Genomic DNA, 13,178 nt, shown 5'->3' on the forward strand with positions numbered 1-13,178 from the left:
TGGGAGGGAAATGGCCAAAAGCCTGGTCAAAGAGGCCGCTTCAAAAATAAGAAAGTTAGAGAGGTTTAGGGATGGAATCCCAGAGCTTTGGAGTGGGGCAGCTAAAGACACAATTGCAAATTATACGGAAAATGGGGGTTGGGGGGGGGGGGGGGGGGGGGGGTGGAATGTACCAGGTTGTAAACTGGAGACAGTGATCAAAGAGATCAATGGAATTGGTGATGGTCAAGGGCACAGAGCTTGTGTCACTGTCAAAGACAATGGCTTCGATCCTCCTAATATTTTACTCGAAAGCTCTTGGCATTTGGAGTAGAAGTGCTATTGGCTGGGATCTGAAGTCCTTATAGCGAGACTGGTACAGTCGAGATGCAGTGAAGACAGAACAAAGCAGTCTTGATCTTGAACCCCCATGCAGTGATGGAAAATACTCATCAAATGAGGGCAATGATGGTTTGGGGTGCAGACCCCATGCAGCCGAGGTTGACAATTTGGATCATGGAGTCCACATTGTAAAAAGCCATGTATCAGTGTAAAGCCCTGCGCTCTCAGGGAATTCACACATGTACATAGCATAGGATTTAAATAGCAAAGTCAGAAAGAACATCCACAGAAAGAGAACAGATCAGAGGGAGACCCCCTGTGTAAACTACTCAGGTACATTATCTTTTAAAAATGCTGAATTTTGGATACAGTCAATATCAAAGACTAGGATTCTCCGTCGGCCGATGCCGAAAGAGGGAAACGCGATTGGGCGGAGAATTGGTTTTTACACCAAAATCGAGGCAGGCACCAGTTTCATGCCAAATTACAATTCTCCAGTGCCTCGACAGTGGCATCAATGCCTTTCATGCCGCACGTATCAGTAAACACCGTTGGCATATCATGAGCAGGCCTGACCCAATATTCTCCGGCATCTCCGCGCTTCTCCGCCTCCATCAGGGCAAATTCCCAATGGCGGGGTTCACTTGTGCTTTCAAAAGTCATTTAACAGGCACCGTGGCTGATGAGGAAGAGAGGAGGTAGGACACGGTGTGGCCCGCCCGAGGACTGCCGGTCCCGACACTAGCCGGGCTGGCTGGCAGGGGGGTTGACGGGTGTATGGGATGGGTGTTTGTACCAGGGACACAGTGCTACCTACTCACCCTGGCTGCCCTGAGGAGGACGTGCAGTTTTAACTGGCCCGGATGGTGTTACTTATGATGCTGACTGCCTCTGCCACCTGCTCCCAGGCCCGGTGGACAGCGGTGGCTGGCAGCCTCCTTCCCAGGCCGGGGTACAGAGTGTCCCGCATCTCCTCTACGAGATCCAGGAGGGTCTCAAGTTCGGCTTTGGTGAATCTTGGGGCTGCTCTTCTTGCTGCCATCTTGTTGGCTGGAATGGTGTGTATGTGGGGAATTAAGTGAGTATATGTGGCTGCAGCTTGTCAGCCTCCTGAGTGTCAATCGTGAGTCCAGTGAATCCGGCACCATTTCTCATTGGAATTGATTGTGTTCCACGTGGTCCTGGATCTCGCCCCTTAACAGTCTCTGAACCGGTCCAGGTGCGGCACCAGTCTGTCGTGGAAGTCCACGAATCGTGGCCCGGCGTCTACACTTAATCTCAGGAACGGAGGAGAATTCAGCCCTTTAATCTTCCTTTCAGTCCTGTTCCCTGCAGTGGTAATATTGCACCTGGTGGTACAAAGTAGATGTAATTCTGTAACATGAACTCTGACTTTTATCCCAGGTACCAAAAGTGTCTGACATTTCATCGATTCTGGTCAGTGGATGATAAACAGGTCCACACGAATTTCAGCTCCCTGCGTTCCATTGTTGTGACCAACTACGAGGAAACCATCAAAATGCCCATCAACGAGCCAGCAGTGGGGAAGAAGAAGTCCCAAATCCAGGTGTGAGCACCAGTGGCTGCCCTGTCAGCAATTTCTTCTCTGACACACACTACTCAGCACCAATATCCGAGCTTTCAGCACTCACAGAGTTAACTTGCGAGTGGGGCGGCGGGGAGGCAAAATTGAGCTGGACTGGAAGTTGGGCTGGGACAAGCTGGGAATGGCTACCGAGTATAGAGTTAGATTTTTGATTTGCCAAGTCAAATGGATTGAATATCTCACCCAGTGTGAGGCACAGCAGTAAATGGAAAATCTTGTCTTAGGTTTTCCCATCAGAAGGATGGGGACCAATTTTTAGCTCTCTGATTTAGAGCCCAAGTGGGATTGTAGAAGTTTGGAAAACAGTTCAGACAGATGCCTGTATTCTGGTTGGATGTGGAGTGAGCATCGGAATCTCCCTCCCAAAGCAGACAAAATCTTCATTATTGTATGTAAAAGGAGGCAGGCAGGGCAAGCAGACATGCAGGACATTTGAGTTGTCAACATAACCACGAAAGGTTGTGTTGGTAGTGCCAATTATGTAGAGTGTGGTTAGGGATGGCAGTGGCTATTATGTAGAGCGAGGTAAGGGATGGCAGTGGCTATTATGTAGAGTGAGGTAAGGGATGGCAGTGCCTATTATGTTGATGTGTGGTAAGGGATGGCAGCGCCTATTATGTAGAGTGTGGTTACGGATGGCAGTGGCTATTATGTAGAGTGAGGTAAGGGATGGCAGCGCCTATTATGTAGAGTATGGTAAGGGATGGCAGTGGCTATTATGTAGAGTGTGGTAAGGGATGGCAGTGCCTATTATGTTGATGTGTGGTAAGGGATGGCAGTGCCTATTATGTTGATGTGTGGTAAGGGATGGCAGTGCCTATTATGTTGATGTGTGGTAAGGGATGGCAGTGCCTATTATGTAGAGTGTGGTAAGGGATGGCAGTGCCTATTATGTTGATGTGTGGTAAGGGAAGGCAGTGCCTATTATGTTGATGTGTGGTAAGGGATGGCAGTGCCTATTATGTAGAGTGTGGTTACGGATGGCAGTGGCTATTATGTAGAGTGAGGTAAGGGATGGCAGCGCCTATTATGTAGAGTATGGTAAGGGATGGCAGTGCCTATTATGTACAGTATGGTAAGGGATGGCAGTGCCTATTATATCTAGTGTGGTAAGGGATGGCAGCGCCTATTATGTTGATGTGTGGTAAGGGATGGCAGTGCCTATTATGTCTAGTGTGGTTAGGGATGGCAGTGCCTATTATGTCTAGTGTGGTAAGGGATGGCAGTGCCTATTATGTTGATGTGTGGTAAGGGATGGCAGTGCCTATTATATAGAGTGTGGTAAGGGATGGCAGTGCCTATTATGTTGATGTGTGGTAAGGGATGGCAGTGCCTATTATGTCTAGTGTGGTAAGGGATGGCAGTGCCTATTATGTTGATGTGTAGTAAGGGATGGCAGTGCCTATTATGTTGAGTGTGGTAAGGGATGGCAGTGCCTATTATATAGAGTGTGGTAAGGGATGGCAGTGCCTATTATGTTGATGTGTGGTAAGGGATGGCAGTGCCTATTATGTCTAGTGTGGTAAGGGATGGCAGTGCCTATTATGTTGATGTGCAGTAAGGGATGGCAGTGCCTATTATGTTGAGTGTGGTAAGGGATGGCAGTGCCTATTATATAGAGTGAGGTAAGGGATGGCAGTGCCTAATATGCAGTGCATGGTAAGGGATGGCAGTGCCTATTATATAGAGTGAGGTAAGGGATGGCAGTGTGACTGGAATGTCAGTTCCAGGCCCTAAACATTTGGCACTGCAGTGTTTGAAATGAGAGTGGTTGGCGGGTTGAATGATTCCTTTCTCATTTTCTGTCCTTCACTCACTCTAGGAGTATGTGGACTACTTTGGTGGACCTGGAGTTCAGCACATTGCTCTAAACACCTCTGATATCATTCAGTCTGTGAGTCAAATGGTTATATTTCTTCTTTACTCCTCAATTCATCCAATGCAGCCCCAATGTAACCATTGTACTGTTTTGTATTGTGTACATCTCGAGACAAATTGAGGCTGAATTTGATTTACTGATCGCTCCTCCTGAGAATAGCTGTACCGTGAAGATGAACACATTGAGCCTTTGTATCAGAACGGGAATGGATGGCTTTATAATAAGCATCGCTCTGTATTTCGCTCACTATCGGCGCTAGTTCTATTGCTGCTAGATAGGAGCCTCCCATAAAAATGGGTGGCACGGTAGCACAGTGGTTAGCACTGTTGCTTCACAGCGCCAGGGACCTGGGTTCGACTCCCGGCTTGGGTCCTGTCTGTGCGGAGCCTGCACGTTCTCCCCGTGTCTGCATTGGGTTTCCTCCCACAAGTCCTGGACATTCGGAATTCTCCCTCAGCGTACCCGAATAGGCGCCGGAGTGTGGCGACTAGGGGAATTTCACAGTAACTTCATTGCAGTGTTAATGTAAGCCTACTTGTGACAGTAATAAAGATTATTATTAGAAATGCTAATTTGGAGCTTTCCCATTCCCAACTGCTGCAATTCCTGCATTAGTCATGAAACAACTTTAAGAAATACTAAAACAAATAATTTCCTATTTGTACTGCTACTACTTCTTCACTCTGCAGATAAGAGAAAATCCATCCTAATGTCCCTCTCCTGTTATAGGGGGCAGGAACACTCAGACAATGGGAGTAATGATTGTCTTGTGTGACTGTGAATCAGCCGGAGTATAATTATCGCAAGTTTCTGATCGTCTGGTTCAATGACGAATCTCATCTATATCGACAGGTGGCGCTCTTTTAAAAAGAACTAAGCAAACACATTGCACCCTGCTGGCAGCAGCTGGAATAACACTCACCCGGCTGAGCCTTTCCATCTTTGCTGTATTTGAATCCTGGATTAAGGATAGAAAGATCTGAGAGAAAACAGTTACAGGGATTCCTGGCGCCGCTTGTCCTGGGTGCCTTGTCTCCTGGGGCCTTTTTGCCTGCGCCAGCCTGGAGAGTAGGTGTTAATTATCTGTCAGTCAGAGTCATTGTGGCACAGATAGAGGCCATTCAGCCTGTGGAACAATTCAATCAATTCAATTTCCCCATTCTATTCCCATAGCCCTCAAGTTTATTTCCTTTTTTCCCCCTTTTTTATAAATTGAGTACCCCCAATTATAGCAAGTTAGAGTGGCCAATCCACCAAACCTGCACATCTTTGGGTTGTGGAGGTAAAGCCCACGGGATGAATGCGCAAACTTCACACGGACAGTGATCCAGGGCCGGAATCGAACCCAGGTCCTCATCGGCGCAGGCAGCAGTGCTAACCACTGGGCCACCGTTCTGCCCCATCAAGTTTATTTCCCTTAAGTGCCGCTCTAATTACCTTTTGAAATTATTGACTGTCTGAAGAGGTATTGATAATATGCCAGTCTCCCTGTGCCAATCCCTTAGTTTGTGTTAAGATAATAATAATCACTTATTGTCACTAGTAGGCGTCAATGAAGTTACTGTGAAAAGCCCCTAGTCGCCACATTTCATTTTCATTTTCATTTTATTCCGGCACCTGTTTGGGGAGGGTGGTACGGGAATTGAACCTGCGCTGCTGGCCTTGTTCTGCATTACAAGCCAGCTGTTTAGTTCACTGTGCAAGAAGGGGTGATACTGCGACTATCTCCCAGTTCCCAACTCTTGGACTGTGTGGCTGTCTACAGTGCTAACCCCTCCTTGGATTATGTCATTATGCAGTAATTCTGTTACATCCTCAGGTTTTTGGCGACACTTCTAACCATCAAGAGCAGAGATTTGTGGTTTTTAAACTAGCACTGAAAACTTTTCCCTTTTTTTGGCAGATGATTAGTTTAAAAAAACGGGGGATGGAGTTCCTGAAGACCCCAGACTCCTACTACTATCAGCTGAAAGAGAAATTAAAGACTGCAAAAATCAAGGTGAAAGAGGATCTTAAGAAGTTGCAGGTACGCATGAAATGACCCCACAGGGCAGAGACTAAGGGTGGAATTTCCCCCAAATTGCACAAGAGTGTTGGATCAGGCGAGAAAAGCTGGGTGAAACGTTCTGGTTTGACAGATGCCTCCCCCCCCCCCCCCTATTAAACACCACACTATCAAATCTTAAAATGCCAGCAAGGATCACACAGGTAGTTTGGGGGATGGGGTGCGGGGGTGCCTCAACACACCTGCAACCTCAAAGTTAAATTGATGGCCCCTCTTCCCCATGGACACATCGGGACGCCTGCCACGGACATGGCCCCGCCATGAATATGCCCCCCTCATGGGCAAGGGGACCAGTGCCAGGGGACAGTGCCAGGTCGGACGTTCCAGGCTGCCAGCCATGTCCCTCACTACTCAGGGCGATATTCTTACATACATGCCCTCGGCATGGTAATGACGATTGATTACATTTTTGAAAACAGGTAGTAATTCGCGCTGGTGTGACGTCATGCCGGATGGGTGAATGGGTAAGTTGTGGACGGTTGTTACAACATCAAGACCGATAGGGGGACATTAATCTATTTACAATGATGGAAATCGGGCATGAACCTGATCACATCACCAGTGGGAGAATAAGGCGGAGATGACCTCCAACTGAGATCTCGCCGGCGCAAATCTCGTGATCGAATCACTACAGTGCAGAAAGAGGCCATTCGGCCCATTGAGTCTGCACCAACCCTCTGAAAGGGTACACTATCTACGGTCAGAGCCTCACACTACCCCCTTAACCCAGTAACCCCACTAATGTAAGCCCTAACCTTTTGGACTCTTGGGGCAATTTAGTTTGGCCAAGCCACCTAACCCGCACTGTGGGAGGAAATCAAAGCAGCTGGAGGAAACCCATGTTCTGGCTCGCTAGTGAGATTTTGCGGCCAAAATGGGATTGGCGCCTGTGGTGAACTGGCCCGCTAAATTTCATTCCAAGTAGAACGCATAGCTAAACAATTAAATAGACAACATCCAGTAATGGGGAATCACCTTCCATCACAAGAGGCATTAGGTTTCACAAGAAGGAGCTTGGACATGTGCATCGATGGTGTTTATATTATCCTCAGGTGCAAGACTATTATCGTAGGCAGGCCATGGGCAGCACGGTGGCCTAGTGGTTAGCACAACCGCCTCACGGCGCTGAGGTCCCAGGTTCGATCCCGGCTCTGGGTAACTCTCCGTGTGGAGTTTGCACATTCTCCCCGTGTCTGCGTGGGTTTCGCCCCCATAACCCAAAAATGTGCAGAGTAGGTGGATTGGATACGCTAAATTGCCCCTTAATTGGAAAAAATAATTGGGTAATCTAAATTTAAAAAAAAAAAAAATCGTAGGCAGGCCAGTAATTCAAAGACAGCAACACTGTTTCCACAACGGAGCAAGGTCCCCTGCCATCAGGTCAAATTGCCAATGGTGACAAATTGAAATGGTCTCTTTTCCAGCATTTAACACATTTTCAGGTGGTAGATGGGTTCCAAATTCAACCTCTGAGCAGACTCGTGTATGATATTAATTTCCAGCAAACCTTCAGTCACGCATTGACAAACATTGCCCCTGAAAGCTTTCAAATGTTTCATTTTATTGATTTCTGCCTTGACAGCATAAAATTATTATTCGTGTTCCCACAACATTCACAAAGAAATAAAAAATAAATTCCTGTCTGTTTTAAGCTTTCTGGGCCACATGCCATTGCTGAATTGGTGCCTGGAGGTATAGACCGGTGGTAAAGAACTTATGCATTGTAGAGCCAACAATCCTGGAAGTGCAGACTATCTGTGGAGATATTCGGCTGCTACTTGACATCATATCATAGAATTTACAGTGCAGAAGGAGGCTATTCAGCCCATCGAGTCTGCACCGGCTCTTGGAAAGAGCACCCTACCCAAGGTCAACACCTCCACCCTATCCCCATAACACAGTAACCCCACCCAACACTAAGGGCAATTTTGGACACTAAGGGCAATTTATCATGGCCAATCCACCTAACCTGCACATCTTTAGACTGTGGGAGGAAACCGGAGCACCCGGAGGAAACCCACGCAGACACGGGGAGAATGTGCAGACTCCGCACAGACAGTGACCCAAGCCGGAATCGAACCTGGGACCCTGGAGCTGTGAAGCAATTGTGCTATCCACAATGCTACCGTGCTGCCCATCGGTCAGGGGACAACCCAGAGATCTCAGCATGTTGGCAATTCAGTGCTCCAACTTGCTGGTACCAATTCCTGTCAGCAATGAACCCATTGGAGCAAATCTTAAACTGGCAGTGGAAAAACGCCTTAACTAACCTGTATAACCTAATGCACAGACCCATACCTTCATTAGCCCACAGTAGAATAACAGATTGAGTAAGCAATGATCGCACTTTATATTGCTCCACTCACACCGCTAAGTGAATAACTTTCCGAGGTCCTGGTTGTCAAACTGTAAGGGTATTGGGAAATATAGTTGAGAAAGAAGATGAAGAAAATTCCTCGTTCAATAGGCCACACAGACAATGAGTAGATTTTGAGGAATTTCATCTTGCTTTAACGGAGGAATATTGACCCAGAAATGGTAAACTGTGCCCTTCTGTCATCATTGCCAGCCTGAGTTGCTTGGTCAGCCTATTTTAAAATAAATGTGGTAAGTTGAGGTGGAGACTGATGATACATACAGGATCCCATTTGCCATTTTAGAACACTATGAATATCAGCTGGTTATTTGGCCAAAGAAGAGCTAGTAGGTAAATTACTGTTCATCTTTGTGAGACAGGAAAGAAGTCATAAGGACCTGAAATGTTGGGTGGAACAATGTTGACTGCTCCTGCTGTAGTCAATGGGGTTTTGAATGGCTCACTGTATTTTCCAGCTGCACTCCCTCCATGACAGAGCAATAAAATTCGGGCCGCAAACTCTGTTACTCTCCCTATAGCTGCCAGTGTCGCCAACGGGAGGTGAATCTTGCTTTCCAATCACAGCGTGCCAGATGAATGTTAACATTGCATGCTCAAAGTGGACTAGCTCAAGCTGTTGGGCAGCTGCCACACAGAGTAATGTGTCTGGAATAATTGTAATAATTTCCTTTAGTCTATAGTACAGTACGTAGCCACTAATTAGAGTGAGTGTGTGCAATATGTAAACTGTTCATTGTGTGTATGTATCAGGAACTCAACATTCTTGTGGATTTTGACGAGAAAGGTTATCTGCTGCAGATCTTCACCAAGCCTGTCCAAGACAGGCCCACACTTTTCCTGGAGGTCATACAGAGATATAATCACTATGTGAGTACAGTCTACCTGCACCCAGTAGTGCACATGTAGGTAGGATGGCTATTTGTCTGATTGTATAATGGATAGCTTGGGTTTTAGCCAGTGTTGGATGGTTTTATGTCTGGTATTTTGCCGCTTGTGGTCATTACTTTCCCTGTCTCGAGCAGCTTCAAACTCCTTGAAACACAGAAAGCAGATTCCAGCCGCCCTCCCCTACCCCCCACATTCTGTCATTTACTTGCAAGTCAGCTTTGTCCACTTCCCATGGTATTTCTTCAATCTTGAACCACCGTGGATCTCCCTTCAAAATGATGCCCCCTTGTGTGATCGCATCATCCCCATGTGAAGACATTCCCTTGCCCTGCAGTGGCTACACTAAGAGTAGGACACAGCGTCGATGCCTCATCCCCCCACCACCCCGTGTTACCTCTTATTTGCAATCATGTATGTTGGCTTGTGTAGCTGCATATTAGTGCTCTTTACCTGTAATGATGTTTATTAGATGGATATTACCACCATCTCACCGTTACTATGTAACTGTACATCCAGTGTGTAATCGTGTAAATTAATGCTGTAGACGTTCATTCTGAATTAGTCACCTTAATAAGCAGCATTGTCATGTTCATTCCTGAACCACCATTTTCTTCTTCAATCTCATTCATTCTCTGAACATTCCCAACTTCCTGACTGTTCCATTCCATCCCAGTGTTTAGGATGCTCCCTATCCTCACCCTTCACCTTGCCCTGGGATTGATGATCTATGCCCAGTCACTTAATACTTAGACTTTTGTATAGAGCCACAATGTGGATATCTGTATATTGAACCAGGGACAACCTGTCTCGAGTGTAGACATTATTTATCAGAAATAAGGTCTGTGTTCTCTACATCATTTTACGACAGCAATGAAGTTAAACGCACACCCCCCGTCAGGTCACAAAGAGTTACTTTCGATCCCTTAAGGTGCTGACAATTGCTGAGATATATTTCTATGGACTGGATTATACATCCACAAATCAGGCAGGCCACTCCCCTGCATTTATGTAGAATATGGCGGGTCAGCAATCCAATGTCATTCTCCCTGCTGTCTCCGGTAATGTGGTGGGCAAGTTGGCACCAAAATCCAAAACCCATCTGAAATTTTGAAAAAAACACAATGAACGAAGAGGCAAATTGATGCAATTTTATGTTGCGCACTCCATTTTTCAGTAGTCGTTTTGGAAAAATGTTGGGACTGTTTTATGCTAGGAATGAGGAGGAGGCACAAGGGCAGATTAAAAGGCTGGCAAACTGGAGCCATGGCTGCAGGTACCAGCAGAGTCTGGCTTGCGAAGGCGGAAGAGTCTGGATGTTGGTAGACTTTATTTCTTTTTTAGGCCGACGACAAATAAGGAGAGCGAGAGGGCAGAGGACCTTTAATTTGTGGTTGGGGGCAGCACGGTGGCGCAGTGGTTAGCACTGCAGCCTCACGGCGCTAAGGTCCCAGTTTCGATCCCGGTTCTGGGTCACTGACCGTGTGGAGTTTGTACATTCTTCCCGTGTCTGCGTGGGTTTCACCCCCACAACCCAAAGATGTGCAGGTTAGGTGTTCTGGCCACACTTCATTGGAAAAATGAATTGGGTACTCTAAATTTATAAAAAATAGTTGGTGGTCGTGACCAAATTCAAGTTGTGCCCTAAATACCTGATTTGACTTGGAACCTCCTTTTTCCCAATGCTAAATGGCCACCTTCCTGCCGGAAGGCTGCTAGTTGACGGTCTGACACTTGACTCACGGTGTTGAAATGACGGGGACAGGAACGAGCGAACCAGACATTTCCTGTGCTGCAAAATCTACCCGAGTGTTGCTAATCCCTTCATTAGCAGATCAATGTGACCATTCTTCAGGTGTGAGACTAGACACTGAGTTTGGGCAGAGCCTTCTCAGTTGAGCCTGATCCAACAAACCTACACACCTTTCTAGCTTGGGTCACTGGATAGTGATCAGGAGCAAGGAGATGCTGATTTAGAGAGATTGCAGCCAATTATGGCACCCCCCCCCCCCCCCCCCTGTCAATGATAACTGACCACAAAGCAGTGAGTGGACCGTGGCATTTTGTCTTTTATAGTTTGATGCTTCTACTTACTAAACCATTGTTGGGAAGAGGGTTGGAGCTGAAGTCAATGGCTAGACATTTCACTTGGCTGTCATTACAACCTGCGAGTACAACAAAATCACCAGACAATAATCAGTGACTCGGAGAACTCAGTAACACAAGATATTAATTGCTGGTGCTTGGTGGAGTGGCCATCATGTTTTTAGGGGGGGGGGGGGGGGGGGAACATCCGAAACATGGTGCTGCCCATGGTCCTCCTGCCCTCAGTCAGCAACACCACTCCATCCAGAATCTGTTTAGATATGTAAAGATTATCTTTGAGCAGCGATGCATTTCATGTATTCCTCTTTTCTTTGAAGGGTTTTGGGGCTGGAAACTTCAAATCATTGTTTGAAGCTATTGAACTCGATCAGGAGGCAAGGGGAAACCTCACTGCTTGCACGGCTGACAAAGAGCACCGATATTATTGAAATTATTGGCCAGCAAATCATCGAACTTGCATCTAAAGAGAACTTCTGTACTGAGGAACCCTTCACGTTCTTCAGTCATCATTTATTCTACAGTACTTGGGAGCTTAAACACAACCCTGGGGCCACCTAATCACGATTTTTAATTCATCTTTCTTGCACCCACAATCAGACAAAGCAAAAGCGACATAGGAATTCACTATCAGCCAATGGCTGAATTCAACATGTGAAATGAGTGTATTTAATAAACATAACCTACCTGTTTTGTTGGTGACTGTCATTCAATATTCTAACTTTCACAATGGAGATGGACCGCTGGACTGGTTAAAGAGGCACTGCACTTTGGTGGTCCAAACATATGACATAGTTTGTCATGTTCACACTCTCAATTCCATCCAAAACCATGCAAGTTATTGGGTGAGGTGACAAAACCAGATAAAAATCAAGGCCTACTGTGGGGGGTGGGGGGGTGGGGGGGGGTAGAATTGGGGAAATTCCTCTCTTAACCATCTGGCCAATCGAAGCTAGTTCGGGAGATCACACGGGCCCAGAATTCCACACCCTCTAGACTAGGTTGTGTGGCCCTTCCAGCCAGAAACAAGTTTAAGTAAGGAATTTAGCAAGTTGATGTTTGCCACACAAAACGCCAGAAGTAACTATACATCAAAATGAACTCCTGATGTCAAGAGATTAAATTTGTGCCCCGAGGTCCATCCTAACAAACTGCCAACTGGGACACAAGCTATGGCCCTCAGTACTAGTTTTAAAAAAATCAATTTTGATAACTCAGATGTAAAATATTGGGAACTAGTCCAGTGGCTATTCCATGTGCCATTTCCAAAGCTTTAATAATTCCTACATATGTATTTAATAGGAAATATACCCTCAGATCAGCCGAGGATATTGTATATTCTTGCTCTACACAATGACCTCAACCCCTGCTTTTCTGCATTTGGAGAATGTTATTGAAAATATTCTTATCAAAGTCAACAAATTTATGGCCAGATCCATCATTTCACGCTGAGACAATGCATTCCAAATGGTGACCTTAGCATGGATATTCGTTGGTTGTTGTGGTTATATTTCTCTTTAAAATGCGCAGAATTTTATATGAAAGATTGCTCTGCTCAATTCAAAAAGAATCTTACTTCATAGTTGATACATTCTTTTTTTAAAGATTTATTAATTTAGTGTACCCAATGTTTTTTCCAATTAAGGGGCAATTTAGCGTGGACAATCCACCTACCCTGTATATCTTTGGGTTGGGGGGGGGGGGGGGGGGTGAGACCCAGGCTCACATGGGGAGAATGGGCAAACTCCACACGGACAGTGTCCCAGGGCTGGGATCGAACCCATGCCCTCGGTGCCGTGAGGCAGCAGTGCCGCCCCACGTCGATACATTGGTTGATGTTCCACTTGTCAATGTACTCTGTTGATTATTCTTTTGTCTACTATGCACGTACTGTGTACGTTCCCTCGGCCGCAGAAAAATACTTTTCACTGTACTTCGGTAC

At 46.2% G+C, this 13,178-nt stretch overlaps 1 protein-coding gene across 1 annotated transcript in view; it reads left to right on the plus strand.

The window, feature by feature from the left end:
* Positions 1 to 11,929, plus strand: part of hpda (4-hydroxyphenylpyruvate dioxygenase a) — a 47,229-nt gene extending 35,300 nt beyond the window's left edge. The window contains exons 10-14 of the mRNA XM_038813964.1: positions 1,726 to 1,888; positions 3,750 to 3,821; positions 5,710 to 5,832; positions 8,999 to 9,115; positions 11,557 to 11,929. Coding sequence (XP_038669892.1) covers positions 1,726 to 1,888; positions 3,750 to 3,821; positions 5,710 to 5,832; positions 8,999 to 9,115; positions 11,557 to 11,667 — 586 coding nt within the window. The 3' untranslated portion in view covers positions 11,668 to 11,929. The remainder of the gene's footprint in view (positions 1 to 1,725; positions 1,889 to 3,749; positions 3,822 to 5,709; positions 5,833 to 8,998; positions 9,116 to 11,556) is intronic.
* Positions 11,930 to 13,178: the final 1,249 nt, after the last annotated feature.

Source organism: Scyliorhinus canicula, chromosome 12 (genome assembly GCF_902713615.1).
Source record: "Scyliorhinus canicula chromosome 12, sScyCan1.1, whole genome shotgun sequence".
NCBI classification, from domain to species: domain Eukaryota; kingdom Metazoa; phylum Chordata; class Chondrichthyes; order Carcharhiniformes; family Scyliorhinidae; genus Scyliorhinus; species Scyliorhinus canicula.